Source organism: Staurois parvus, unplaced genomic scaffold, assembly GCF_062004578.1.
Source record: "Staurois parvus isolate SC_StPar_1 unplaced genomic scaffold, SC_StPar_1.0 ptg000842l, whole genome shotgun sequence".
NCBI classification, from domain to species: domain Eukaryota; kingdom Metazoa; phylum Chordata; class Amphibia; order Anura; family Ranidae; genus Staurois; species Staurois parvus.
Genome location: NW_028318638.1, coordinates 2,015,001 through 2,028,746, shown reverse-complemented (window position 1 = coordinate 2,028,746; position 13,746 = coordinate 2,015,001). Strand labels below are relative to the sequence as shown.

General features: G+C 46.3%; 1 protein-coding gene across 1 annotated transcript in view; it reads left to right on the top strand.

Moving 5' to 3' along the window:
- Window positions 1-1,649: 1,649 nt before the first annotated feature.
- SF3B4 (splicing factor 3b subunit 4) overlaps window positions 1,650-13,746 on the top strand; it is a 48,140-nt gene continuing 36,043 nt past the window's right edge. Inside the window, exons 1-2 of the mRNA XM_089655506.1 lie at window positions 1,650-1,747; window positions 9,815-9,943. Coding sequence (XP_089511632.1) covers window positions 1,714-1,747; window positions 9,815-9,943 — 163 coding nt within the window. The 5' untranslated portion in view covers window positions 1,650-1,713. The remainder of the gene's footprint in view (window positions 1,748-9,814; window positions 9,944-13,746) is intronic.

Genomic DNA, 13,746 nt, shown 5'->3' with positions numbered 1-13,746 from the left:
AATACATTTTGGCCTAAATTTATAACCAACTTTGAGTTTACTATATATTTTTTATAGCTGAAAATAAAAAATATTGTTTTTCTTCAAAATTTTTGGCCTTTTTTTGTTTTTAGTGTGAAAAATAAAAAGCGAACAGGTGATCAAATTACACCGAAAGAAAGCTCTATTTGTGTGAAAAAAAGGACGTAAATTTCGTTTGGGTGCAGCATTGCATGACCGCGCAATTATCAGTTGAATTAGTGCAGCGCCGAGTAGCAAAAAGAGGCCTGGTCATTAAGGGGGGTAAATCCTCTGGAGCTCAAGTGGTTAAAGCACTGCCTATGGGAAATATAGGGTACCGAAGTTTAACGGGCGCACGCAATTTTAACGTTTGACACGTTGGGGTATCTATTTACTCGGTCTGCATTTCTATAGTAGTGTGAACTAGCCGTTAGAGGCTTTAAAGCATCGCCTATGGGAAATATAGAGTACCGAAGTTTAACGCCGCTTCACGGGCGCACGCAATGTTAACGTTTGACACGTTGGGGTATCTATTTACTCGGTGCAGCCTCATCCTCTATCATTTACCCCCCAAAATTGGATAGTTTATTGCGTCTATTTACCCTAAAATTCGCTTTAGTGCATTTTTTCCCTGAAATTTTTGCATTTCCCTGTCACGCTAATATCGTGCGACACAACAAATTGGACCTGCCACTATTCTATTCTCTCTTTCTATATTTATTATGTGTTGGGTAATCTTCGGGCCTAAAAATTAGGATTGTTTTAAAACTTGTAAACAACAAACGCAAAAACGGCTCTGGCAGCGAAGCAGTTAAGGCACCCACAGTGGCGGACTGACAACTCATGGGGCCCCCCGGCAATAGGGGATCATGGAGCCCCTGTGTCCTTGCCCAAACTCAAAAAAGCCTATGAAAAAGGTAGCAGGGGCATCTCATGGGGCCCTTACTGACCCCGGGCAGTGCCCAAGTTTCCAAATGGTCAGTCTGCCCTTGGGCACCCATATTGTATGGTATCAGGGGCGGACTGACCATTTGGAAACTCAGGCACTGCCCGAGGGCCCGGGGTCAGTAGTTGGCCCTATGAGATGCCCCTGGTACATTTTTCATAGGCTTTTTTGAGTTCGGGCAAGGACACAGGGGCCCCATGATCCCCTATTTCCCGGGGGCCCCATGAGATGCCCCTGGTACCTTTCATTGGCTTTTTCATAGGCTTTTTTGGGTGTGGGCGAGAACACAGGGGCCCCATGATCCCCTATTGCCCGGGGGACCCCATGAGTAGTCAGTCCGCCCCTGGATGGTATAGTCCACATTTCTGGTATTCATGCTGCGCTCATTCATTTATGTTTTCCTTGTAATAATCACTTTCTAGAGCTGGCTGACTATTCACAGGACATCATATCCATCTTTGTATATAAATATTTACCTATAAATACTCCTTTTTACTATTTTTAATATGGAAAAAAATCATTTTATTTCAAACCAGGTCCATTTCCTTTTTTCCCTTCAGCTCTGTTTACATTTTTACTATTTTTAATGTGGAAAAATCCTTTTATTTAAATCTACACCCCTTTCCTTTTTTCCCCCTCAGCTCTGTTTACATTGTTTGCGCGCAATAAAGTTTTTTTTTTTTTATCCGGGTACAGAGTTTTCCGGAAGTGAGGTGGCGGAAGTAGGGAGGAAGCGGCGCTAAGGCTGTGTGGCGTGCTGGTTGAAGATGGCGGCGGGACCGATTTCGGAGCGGAACCAGGGTGAGATAAATGTGGCCACGGAGGGAGGTACCGGTGGGCTTTACGGTCCGGACTGCTGTAGAATTAGGAGCGGTGTTTTGGCCCTCTGTACGTAGCAACCAGCGCAGCTTTGAGGAAAGGAGGTGCCAGTGAACTGGTTGCTACAGGCAACGGCTTTCAGTGTGCGGCCTATGAAGGAGAAGGGGGGGGAGTTGTCCATACGCACACAGGGGCCAGTCCCTGCCCACACAGGGCCCTGCAATCTGCCTGGCCATTGGAAGAGTAATGAGAAGCTGACTGCATTCTGAAAATACCATTTGCCTGGCTGTGAGTGGATTTTCACGCTGGAAAACGGCCCACCTGCTGCCAGTGGGTGTCGGAGCTCCTGATCTGAAGCCGGTGTGGCAGCCAGGCAGGCAGCATTTCTCAGAAGGCAGCCCACAGTGGCATCTAAGGGGCCTAGACAGCCCTGGGAATGGAGCGCTCCCACCATAAGGGGATCTCCTATAGCGACGGGCCGATATCCCTTTCTGCAGAGTCACGCCACGGCCTGCCTTGTACAGGCCATTTATAAAATGCAGGCTGTGGAGTGATTGCAGAAGTGGCCTGGTCTGGTCACATGACTGTCCACGTATCACGTGACCAGGCTTCCCTCATTTCCTTCAAGGATAGCTAAAGGCTCAACTTTTTATTTATGTTGGTTTTGGATCGGGCGGCAAAGGATCAGACCCCCTCTCAGTTTTTATTGCTGCCTGTGTCCCTGTTAACGTGGAGTTCCCCCTGGAAAAAATTAAAGTCAGTAGCTACAAAATCTGTAGCTGCTGACTTTTAAAATACTGACACCTGTCCCACGATCCAGCGGTGTCCTCACCACGGCTGGGTTTCACCGGCCGTCTTCTCTCCCCGGAGCCGGCATCTTCAGTGTGGACACCCGGCTGTGACAGTGTGGCCAAAAAATAAAAAAAAAACCCCTTTAACAAAACACTCCAAAAACGCACTGCATAACAGACAAAGTGCAGGCTGCATTGGTGTGAACCAGGCCTGAAATGCTTTGAAAACACAGCAAAAAAGCACACGTGTCACATGGTCTATGTAGGTCAAACCATAAATGTAAAATCGCGCAGTTATCGGCACCTTTTCTCCTATCGGCAGACAACACTATTTTCGGCCGCCGATCTATCGGTGCCACCATAGAAAAAAAAAAAAACGAGAAAAAAGAATAGTACAGGAAAATGGACATCAGCTTAGCAATCCTGATCAGTGCTGGCATGCAGAACAGCCTAAGACATATTAATAACCACTGTACAGCAGGGGCGGGCTGACCATTCGAGCACTCGGGCACTGCCCGAGGGCCTGGGGTCAGTAGGGGGCCCCATGAAATGTCCTTTGTTACCTTTTTATAGGCTTTTTTGAGCGTGGGCAAGGACATGGCCCCCCAATCCCCTATTGCCCGGGGGGGCCCCATGAGTTGTCAGTCCACCCCTGCTGTGCAGTCTGCATCATCAAGGACATACCTATTGCACTAGGCTGATTATCACAGTACACATTTCGGAAGGGACACTCATTTTAGAGCAGCCTTTCTCAACCAGGGTGCTCAGGCACCCTGGGGTGCCTTGAGGTTTCTTCAGGGGTGCCCTGGCAAAATGTTTAAAAATTGCTCAAAACTTGTATACAAGCCAGCGGGTGGAACAAGCCCGCCTTTTAGTTACACAAAGCCACAGGTTTTTATTGTGCACCATTACGACCTTCTAGCCGCCGGCATCCTGACAACCAATGACATCATCAGTTGATAAGGAGGATGTCAGCTGCCTTCACAGCATACTAGTTTGACCCTCCCCTGCCCCTCTCTCTTAGTCCTGGGGTCATATTAGCTCAGTGATGGATTAAAATTGAGGGAGAAGAGAAACATTGGAATACTAGTCAGCAGGGGCGGACTGACCATTTGGAAACTTGGGCACTGCCCGAGGGCCCGGGGTCAGTAGGGGGCCCCATGAGATGCCCCTGGTACCTTTTTCATAGGCTTTTTTGAGTTTGGGCAAGGACACAGGGGCCCCATGATCCTCTATTGCCTGGGGGCCCCATGAGTTGTCAGTCCGCCCCTGCTAGTCAGTACCAGTGTGCAAAAGTGTATTTTCTTTGGAAGAATAAATCGCCTCTAATGTTGGGTGTCCTACATGTGTGGATGTTGCTATCACAAGGGTGCTTGTTCGTAAAGGGGAATTAGCTCAAATGGTAGAGCACTTGCTTGGCATGCGAGAGGTAGCGGGATCAATGCCCGCATTCTCCATTAAGCAAATGGCCCTGTTGTGTTAGCAAAAAAGTTAAAAATTAAAATTAAAAAATATATATAGGGCAGCACAGTGGCTAAAATGGTTAGCACTTCCGCCTGGCAGTATTAGGGTCGTTGGTTCGAATCCCAGCCACGGCACCACCTGCCTGGAGTTTGCATGTTCTCCCTGTGCCTGCGTGGGTTTCCTCCGGGTACTTCGGTTTCCTCCTACACCAAAGGCATGCTGGTCCTGTCTAAATTGGCCCTAATATATGTATGTATGAATGTGAGTTAGGGACCTTAGATTGTACACCCGTTGATGGTTAGGGACTGATGTGAATGTACAATATATATGTGTGAAGCGCTGCGTAAATTAACGGCACTATATAAGTACCTGAAATAAATAAATGTGTGTGTCTGCGTGTATAAAAAAAAAAAAGTGTAATGCTCCAATAGACCCTTATGTCTCCATAAAAGAGTACCTGTCAGCTGGCCAGAGCTATGACATGGGGGCTTGTTAGCCCCTTGTGAAAGCAATAAAATAAAAATTGTATAAAAAAAAGAAAAGTAATTAAGTTAGTTTAAGCATTTTTTAAAGCGCCACCACCCTCCTGCACTCAGCACAAATGCAAACATGCGCATAGGTCTGGCATGCATATGTAAACTGTGATTGCGCCGCACGTGAGGTCTCACCTCAAGCATCAGTGAGAGCAATAATTCTCGAGCCATCTTTTGCAATCAAAGTAATTTTTTAAAAAATCATATTTTTTACATTAAAATAAACATGTTGTACTTACCTGCTCTGTGTAATGGTTTTGCACAGAGCAGCACTGATCCTTCTGTTCTCAGCTCTCCCACCGGTGCTCCTGGCTCCTCCTCTATAGTGAGTGCCCCCATAGGAAACGGCTTCCTATGTGGGCACTCATGCAGGCTCATTCCCGACTTTTAAGCCCTGCTGCTGTGGCCATAGACACAGACACCAAGACATGACCCTACTCTCTTGTCACAGAGTTTGACAGCAGTGGGAGCCAATGGCTATTGATCTGCCCTGCGAGAAGGGGCAGGGAGAGCCGCTGCTCTCTTGCGCAACACTGGATAGCAATAGGGCTCAGGCAAGTATGGGGGGCTGGGATCCCAGACTTATTTTTGTTACTTTTTTAAAGCGGTTGTAAAGGCTGAAGGTTTTTTATTTTCATGCATTCTATCATACACATCATCTTTCATATTTTCCAAAAAATGAGGATTGGTGTGTGTTTTTTTTTTTTTATTTTATTCATTATAGTGTATTTTTTTCCCCAAAAAAATTGCATTTGAAAAATATATTCATTTTTTAAAACTGTCCATTTCGGTTTTCGGCCAAGTGCATCCTGAATTTTTGGTTTCAGCACCAGAATTTTCATTTCAGTGCACCACTACCTGCGACCAAAAAATTCCAACGCATTTTAATAACTTTATCTTCCTCAGGGACAAGGGTCTGCATTTCTGCAATAAAGTTAAACCGGATTATAATGGCATCAGAATATGGTGTTACAAATTGTATGCCGGCAATACACTTGCATGTCTAGTGTACATTATTATTATTATACAGGATTTATATAGCGCCAACAGTTTGTTCAGCACTTTACAATATAACGGGAGACAATACAGTAACAATACAGTTCAATACAAGAGGGATAGGAGGGCCTGATCCTGGGAGCTTACAATCTAGGAGGGAGGGGCTAGTGATACAAAAGGTAGTAACTGTGGGGGATGGGCTGGTTGGAAGAGTAGAAGATTCCATTATTAGCTGAGGGCAGGATAGGCTTCCCTGAAGAGAGAGATTTTCAGAGATCGCCTAAAAGTGAGCAGAGTAGTCGATCGTCTGATAGATTGGGGTAGTGAGTTCCAGGGGATGGGGGAAGCTCTGGGGAAGTCCTGGAGACGAGCATGGGAGGAGGAGGCAAGGGAGCTTTAGAGTAGGAGGTCTTGCGAGGAGTGGAGAGTGCGGTTTGGGTGATATTTGGAGACAAGATTCGTGATGTAATTTGGGGCAGAGTTATAAAAGGCTTTATACGTTATTGTTAGTGGTTTGAATTTTATCCGTTGGGCAATGGGAAGCCAGTGGAGGGATTGGCAGAGAGGAGTGGAGGCCAGTGGAGGGATTGGCAGAGAGGGGTGGAGGACACTGAGTGGAAGCCAGTGGAGGGATTGGCAGAGAGGGGTGGAGGCCAGTGGAGGGATTGGCAGAGAGGGGTGGAAGCCAGTGGAGGGATTGGCAGAGAGGGGTGGAGGCCAGTGGAGGGATTGGCAGAGAGGGGTGGAGGCCAGTGGAGGGATTGGCAGAGAGGGGTGGAGGACACTGAGTGGAAGCCAGTGGAGGGATTGGCAGAGAGGGTGGAGGCCAGTGGAGGGACTGGCAGAGAGGGGTGGAGGACAATGAGTGGAAGCCAGTGGAGGGATTGGCAAAGAGGGGTGGAAGCCAGTGGAGGGATTGGCAGAGAGGGGTGGAGGCCAGTGGAGGGATTGGCAGAGAGGGGTGGAGGACACTGAGTGGAGGCCAGTGGAGGGATTGGCAGAGAGAGGTGGAGGACACTGAGTGGAGGCCAGTGGAGGGATTGGCAGAGAGGGGTGGAGGACACTGAGTGGAGGCCAGTGGAGGGATTGGCAGAGAGGGGTGGAGGACACTGAATGGAGGCCAGTGGAGGGATTGGCAGAGAGGGGTGGAGGACACTGAATGGAGGCTAGTGGAGGGATTGGCAGAGAGGGGTGGAGGACACTGAGTGGAGGCCAGTGGAGGGATTGGCAGAGAGGGGTGGAGGACACTGAATGGAGGCCAGTGGAGGGATTGGTAGAGAGGGGTGGCAGATACAGAACGGTTAGTAAGGTGGATGAGTCTGGCAGCAGCATTCATGATAGACTGAAGAGGGGATAGCCTGCGATGAGGTCGGCCAATGAGGAGGGAGTTACAATAGTCCAGATATAACAAGGGAGTGAATAAGTTGCTTAAACACTTATATCAGCCATAATAAAAAGGTACGTCACTCTTCTAGCCCACCGTTGTGAATTCAAGTCCCAGGAGGTGTCACATGAGTGCATAGGGATTGCGGACAACCTTGAGTCACTGTAAACAGTAATACAGGGCCCTTCGGTTTTATTTGCTGAGTCCAAACTATATTATTATCTTTGTATTTGTAGGAGGTAAAGATATAATACTGGAAGTATAAAGGGTTTTTATAATGGGTATTTGCATTCTGCATCTATATATAGATTTGGGCCCTACAGATCTACTCACACTTTTTTTTATAATGTCTCAAGGTTGTCCGTGACCCCTATGTGCTCACGTGGTGCCTCCTTGTTTATGTATAGCTGTAGGACCGAAGTACAAAAATAGATGCCAGTATACAAATACCTATTATTAAAGCTTATTATACTTCCAAAGAAGATAGAGTATCATATCTTTACCTCCTACAAATAATTTCAAAAGATAATGTATAGTTTGGAAAACGCAAATCAAAAGGGCCTTGTTTTACTGTTCAGTGACTCAAGGCTGATGGGGATCCCTCTGTGCTCATGTGGTGCTTCCTAGGGGTTGCATTTAAATAAAGTTTACTTAAATTTTAAAACAAAGCTTTTTTTTAAGCTACCCTCTTCCATGTCCTCGCAAATAGCAACACACATGTTCATTAGTGTACAAAAATAATACCGCCACACACATTGGGTATTCCCACCCATGCAAGAATAGAACAATAATTCTTGGGCCCTCATTCATACTTAACTTTAAATTGATGACCTGTAAAGCAGGGGTGCTTAACCTGTGATCCATAGGCCACATGTGGCCACTGCAGCCCTCTGAGGTGGCCCTTGACCGCAAACCAGGGAAGCGCACTTTTGTTAAATCCCGCAGGATTGGGGCACTTTCAGAAAGTGCACCATATGTGCAAGATATAATAGATGTCTATGGCAAAGCACAGCTAACCTGCAGGAAAACCACAGGTGCTCTGCAGTGCAGGTAAGCCCCAGCGCATCAATGTGAAAACAACATTATAGGGGGGCTTAGAACAGTAAGAGCTCGTTTACATTTGCAGTTTGGGGGGGGGGGGGGTAAAGCCCCAAAGTTGAGACATGTTTTTGTCACTCCCAAGCACTGGTGTAGTATCAGAGGTCACAGTGGCAACCCCGTCCTATGCTCCAGGGGGCCCGCACGGCCTCCCTGTCACATTTTGTTTGACACTTGGACAGGATGGGTGGCGGGGGTGGCATATATAGGAACTGATCCCCTCCATTTTCCTCCTGAAACCTCTGAAAGCCAGCTGCTGCTCCTCTCTCTGCCCCCAGCATTTAGGCTAGGTTCACATATGTGCCGCTGCGGATCCGCACAAAAATTCGTGCAGCCGCACTACCCACACAGAAGAATGCGGACCCGTTGGCGGGTGCCGTTAATTCTAATGCACAGCGCCCGCACTGGAAATCGCAACCGTACTGGGAACCAAGGTTCCCGTGCGGGCTGCGTTTTCAGAAGAAGTGCAGGAACTTCTTCCCTGCGTGTCCCAGGGCACGTGAGTCCATTCAAATGAATGGGCTCTTGTGCCCGTGCAATACGCGGCCTGCAGGACCGTGGATATGTGAACCCGGGGGTAAGTGGCTGCAGAAGGAAAATGTTTATGCTATTCAAAATTTTGAACCATTTCATTTCATTGTGACCAGTTACCAGATCACTTTAGTGGCCCCCTATAGACAAGTGCAACTGTCACCATTTTATTTTACAGGATCTCTGCTTTCAGAAAATTTTTAATGGGGTGGCAAAAAAATAAAAATAACAGACAAACACACTTCTGCAGCAAAAAAGCCAATGAAAAAAATGTAATTTTTCAGTGGCTGCCCACATCTTTGGATCTAATGTTCGTTGTGATGTGATTTTCTGGTACCCTCATTTGTTTGTATTGCCCAAGTTTGTGTTCAGTTTCCGTTTTAAAGGGATTTCATATTGAGCAAAGTTCTCTAAGAAGCAGCTTCCACCTTCTACAGCACTGGTGCTGCAAACTAGTTCCAGGGTAGTGAAGGCAAACCTAATCAGTTTAATTTCTGATGGCGTTAACTAGGGATGCACCGAAATGTCGGAAGGGATGCATGCATTTCTTGTGATAAGAATAAAAGTGATTAAAAAAAAAAAAACTTTAAAGGAACAGTGCAAAAGAAAAAAACATTAAATACATTTTTTAAAGAAGTTTAAAGTCCCCCCCCGTGCTTGCACATAGTAGTGAACGCATACGTAGGCCGTACATATGTAAATGGTGTTCAAACCACACATGAGGTATCTCCATGAACGTCGGAGCAAGAGAAATAATTCTCACACTAGACCTCCTCTGTAACTTTACACTGCTACCCTGTAAAAATTTTTAAAGCATCGCCCATGGAGATTAAGTACCGCAGTTTCACGCCATTCCACGAGCGTGCACAATTTTAAAGCGTGACGTGTTTGGTATCTATTTACTCGCTGTAACATCCTCTCTCATATTTTACAAAAATTTGGGGTATATATATATATATTTTTTTTTTTTTTTAATCAGTGTATTTTTTCCCCAAAAATATATATTTTTAAAAACTGCGCGTTTCGGTTTTCGGTTTTGGTACCAGAATTTTCCTTCCGGTGCACCACTAGCCTTAACTTTCTGGAATGATATGTGGCATCGGGATGTAAACTGCATCTGTCAGATGTTTGGAAGATTGGTGCATTCATAATCCTTTGACCTAGAAATATAATTAACTTGTATACATTCTGCATACAAAGCAAAGGTTGGTTAAAGTTCATGTGTCCTTTGTGCTGTTTTGGTCTCTCCTAGACGCCACAGTCTATGTCGGAGGATTGGACGAGAAGGTAACCGAGCCGCTACTATGGGAGCTGTTTCTGCAAGCCGGGCCAGTGGTAAACACTCACATGCCCAAGGACCGGGTCACAGGGCAGCATCAAGGTGAGGGCAATATATGGCTGGTGTCTATTGGTTTCCTGTGTAAAAGTACAAATACCAGAATTCGCATGTTCTGCGCTTGAAACGTCTCTTTATAGACCAGTAAAAGCTCCTTGTATGATTTTTATCAACTATATGGTGTATCTTTGGCAGTAGCCTTTAGCATTGGATTTCTACTAGAGATGGTGCTTATTTTCTTCAAATTTTTGACTTGGGCAATGTAAGCCAGTAAAATTTAAAAGTGCCTGTAAACACTACATCCAAACATATCTTGAAGTGAAATTAATTCTTAACTATTATCCCCCATAATTACATGCACTCCTTAAAGTGGTTCTAAAGGCAGAAGATTTTTTTTTACCTTTAATGCATTTTCTGCTTTAAGGTAAAAACGCTGAGTGCAGCTCGCCCCCAACCCACACCCCTTATACTTGCTTGGGCCCCATCTCGATCCAAAGCCCCATCTCAGGTCTTTCTTTCTTCATTGGCTCACACAGCAGTGGGAGCCATTGGCTCCTGCTGCTGTCAAGTCGCAACCAGCGAGCCAGTGAGGAGAGAGCGGCGGGAAGAGACAAGCGTTGTGTGTGAATGGACAATGTGCATTCACAGGAGCATGGCTCGGGAGAAAGCCTGCTTGAGTGCCCCCATAGCGAGTGACTTGCTCCTGAGGGCATTTGGCGGGTGGGAGGAGATAGGACTGCTGTCAGGGCACCTAAATAGAAGAGGATCAGGGCTGCTCTGTACAATACCATTGCATAGAGCAAGTAAGTTTAACATGTTTGTTATTTGAAAAGAAAAAATTAAAACCTTTACGATAACTTTAAAGCCTAACTCCAGCTTTGTGGCACTTTAAAATGTTAAAATGTTTTTTTTGGACCAGACTGGTGGCAACACAATGTCATATTTAACACAACATAATGTAAAAGAGGTGCGTTTTAGAACTAGCTGAATTTGGTGCACGAGTTGCTGTCAGAACCAAAAGTGTTGCAAATGCTTCATGAATTTGGCACAGTACATTAAAGCGGAGTGATGCTCACCTCTGATACAGCGATGTGGCATCCCCGAGTTCCCCACCCGGCCCCTGACATCTTCTGATGGCCAGCTTCCAGGTCTTGATCGCCAGCCGCTGTCATTGGCTGGTTTGGGGTGAGGTCAGTCCAATGCATGTTCAGGATTTCAGTCAGATTCGGCATTGCCGAATTTGTACAGTAAGCTGTGTGTTTGTGTGCGACGGGCGGACAAGAAGGTAAATCGGTTTAATGCAGAAGAGCCAAAGCATGTCTCTTCTGCATTAAAAATCCTTCCTGTCCGCCAATTTTAATTCTTAAGCCTAAAGTTCCACTTTACCCAGATGGATTGACATCAGAAAAGTGGCTCACCAGGTTTGTTGAATTCCCTTCCCAATGTGTTAATAAGTCGCACAGTTCAGACAAGTCAACATGTCCTGTACAACCAACCCACCCCTCCCCGTAGTCATGTAGGACACGACAGGTCCCAGAAGACTACGGGGCCATTCACAAAGCGCAGCGCTTCATGCGCAGTGGGCACCCCGGCTGTGAAGCCGCCAGCTGTCACATCAGGTTGCCCACACTAAAGATGCCAGCGCCGGAGAGAGAAGACGGCCAGTGAAACCAGCGGTGGTGAGGACACTGCTGGACCAAGGGACAGGTAAGTGTCTGTATTGTAACAGTCAGCAGCTACAGTTTTTGTAGTCGCTGACTTTTTTTTTTTTTCTTCAGCTGGAACTCTGCTTTAATGTAATGCCCTCATTACACGAGACGCAAGCCAATCTAGTCCAGCCAATAGAAAAGGCTCCACCTCCGGAACATCGCCAAGATACGCTCCTTCCTTACCCCAGACACCACTAAACTACTCGTACACTCCCTGATTATCTCACGCCTTGACTACTGCAACTCTCTCCTCACCGGCCTACCCCAGTGCAGGCTCTCCCCGCTTCAGACCATCCTGAACTCAGCGGCCAGACTCATCCACCTCACCAGCCGCTCCACCTCTGCCACCCCCCTCTGCCTCTCCCTCCACTGGCTCCCCATTGCCCAACGCATTAAATTCAAACTACTCACTCTGACCTATAAGGCCATCCACAACACTGCCCCTGACTACCTCACCGACCTGATTCCCAGGTACCACCCTACCCGTACCCTTCGCTCTTCACAGGACCTCCTTCTATCTTGCTCCCTGATCTCCTCCCACGCACGACTGCAAGACTTCTCCAGGTCCTCCCCCATCCTCTGGAACTCACTACCCCAATCCATCAGACTGTCACCTTCCCTCCTCACCTTCAGGCGCTCCCTGAAAACCCACCTCTTCAGGGAAGCCTACCCCACCCTCACCTAACAGCCGCTGCCCTTCCCTCCTCCTACCACTCCATCCCCCACAGCCATTTCCTCCTGTACCTCTACCCCCTCCCTCCTAGATTGTAAGCTCGAAAGAGTAGGGCCCTCTTACCCCTTGTGTGCTGTTTGTTGTTACTGTACTGTTTCATGTATTGTCCCCCCCTCTATTGTACAGCGCTGAGCAAACCCTTTGGCGCTATATAAACTCGATATAATAATAATAATAATAGAAAAAAAAAATAAATCGAAAACTTGCATGTACACAATCCAATACCCACAGTAGTGGGCTCAGTGTGCTGTTGTATGGGGAGTTCTATTCTAATTTCCTTTGTTTATAGACAACTCCTGAGACACACTAGCAGTATTAGAGGCACCTGGACAATGTGCATGGGCTCTGCTGACATTGGGCTGCGCTGACATTGGGTTCTGCTGACATTGGGCTGCTTTCAACACTTATTGCTTCATGCCATCATTTCGGAGAGTGATGATAATTTGGGTGATGGCTGCTGTTGTAAAATAAATAAATTAGAAATGTAATCAAGCGCTGGGTGAAATGGTGAGAAGAATAGCCGCTAGCATTAAAAGGTAACCTCTAAAACCTCCAGAAAAATGTATAAAAAATATATATATATGCAGCGCTAATGAACTTATAGAAATGACATAAACAAACCTGGACGTAACACATAAGACGCCAGAAATTGAAAAGGTAGGATAAAGGTAACAAAAATAAAATAAACAGGTACAGTCAATAGACTTGTGCAAAATAATCGTGACTTCTGTGAAAAAGTCAATAAGCTTGTTGAGCAGAATATCCGTGACTCCTGTGATAGTGGAAATAGGTATAGATTGCACTAAGCAGATAATAAAATTGCTTGCGCATGGAGCACGTAAGACCTACTCCTGGTTCTCTGGATCTGGAACACTTCAAATGGCAGTAGTCATCTGTGTAGCAGCCACCAGGGGGTTTATTTACTAAAGCTGGAGAGTCCAAAATCAGACTCCCTTCTGCATAGAAAACCAATCAGCTTCCAGGTTTCATTGCCAAAACTTCATTGAACAAGCTGAGGTTAGAAGCTGATTGGTTTCTATGCAGAAGGGAGTCTGATTTTGGACTCTCCAGCTTTAGTAAATAAATCCCCAGGTGTCATACATCAAGATTCAGAAGCCAGCCTCCAGAGATGCCGATGACAGCCACCAGGGGGATCACATATAGTACCATATGTCAGATGGGCAGGAGTCAGGAAACACCTTCAAAAAAAGGGGGGGGGGCTCCCATACAAAAAAGAGCCCCAGACAAAGCCTCCAATAGTGTAGTATTCTTTATTAGTTGAAATAAACGTGTATAAGATGAAGTGCACTTACATAGAAAAAATCCAAGATGGCCGCCGGCTGTCCATACAAGCCATGCGGCGTCAAGACACAGATAGGGGGCACCTTCCTAACGCGTTTCGTGTA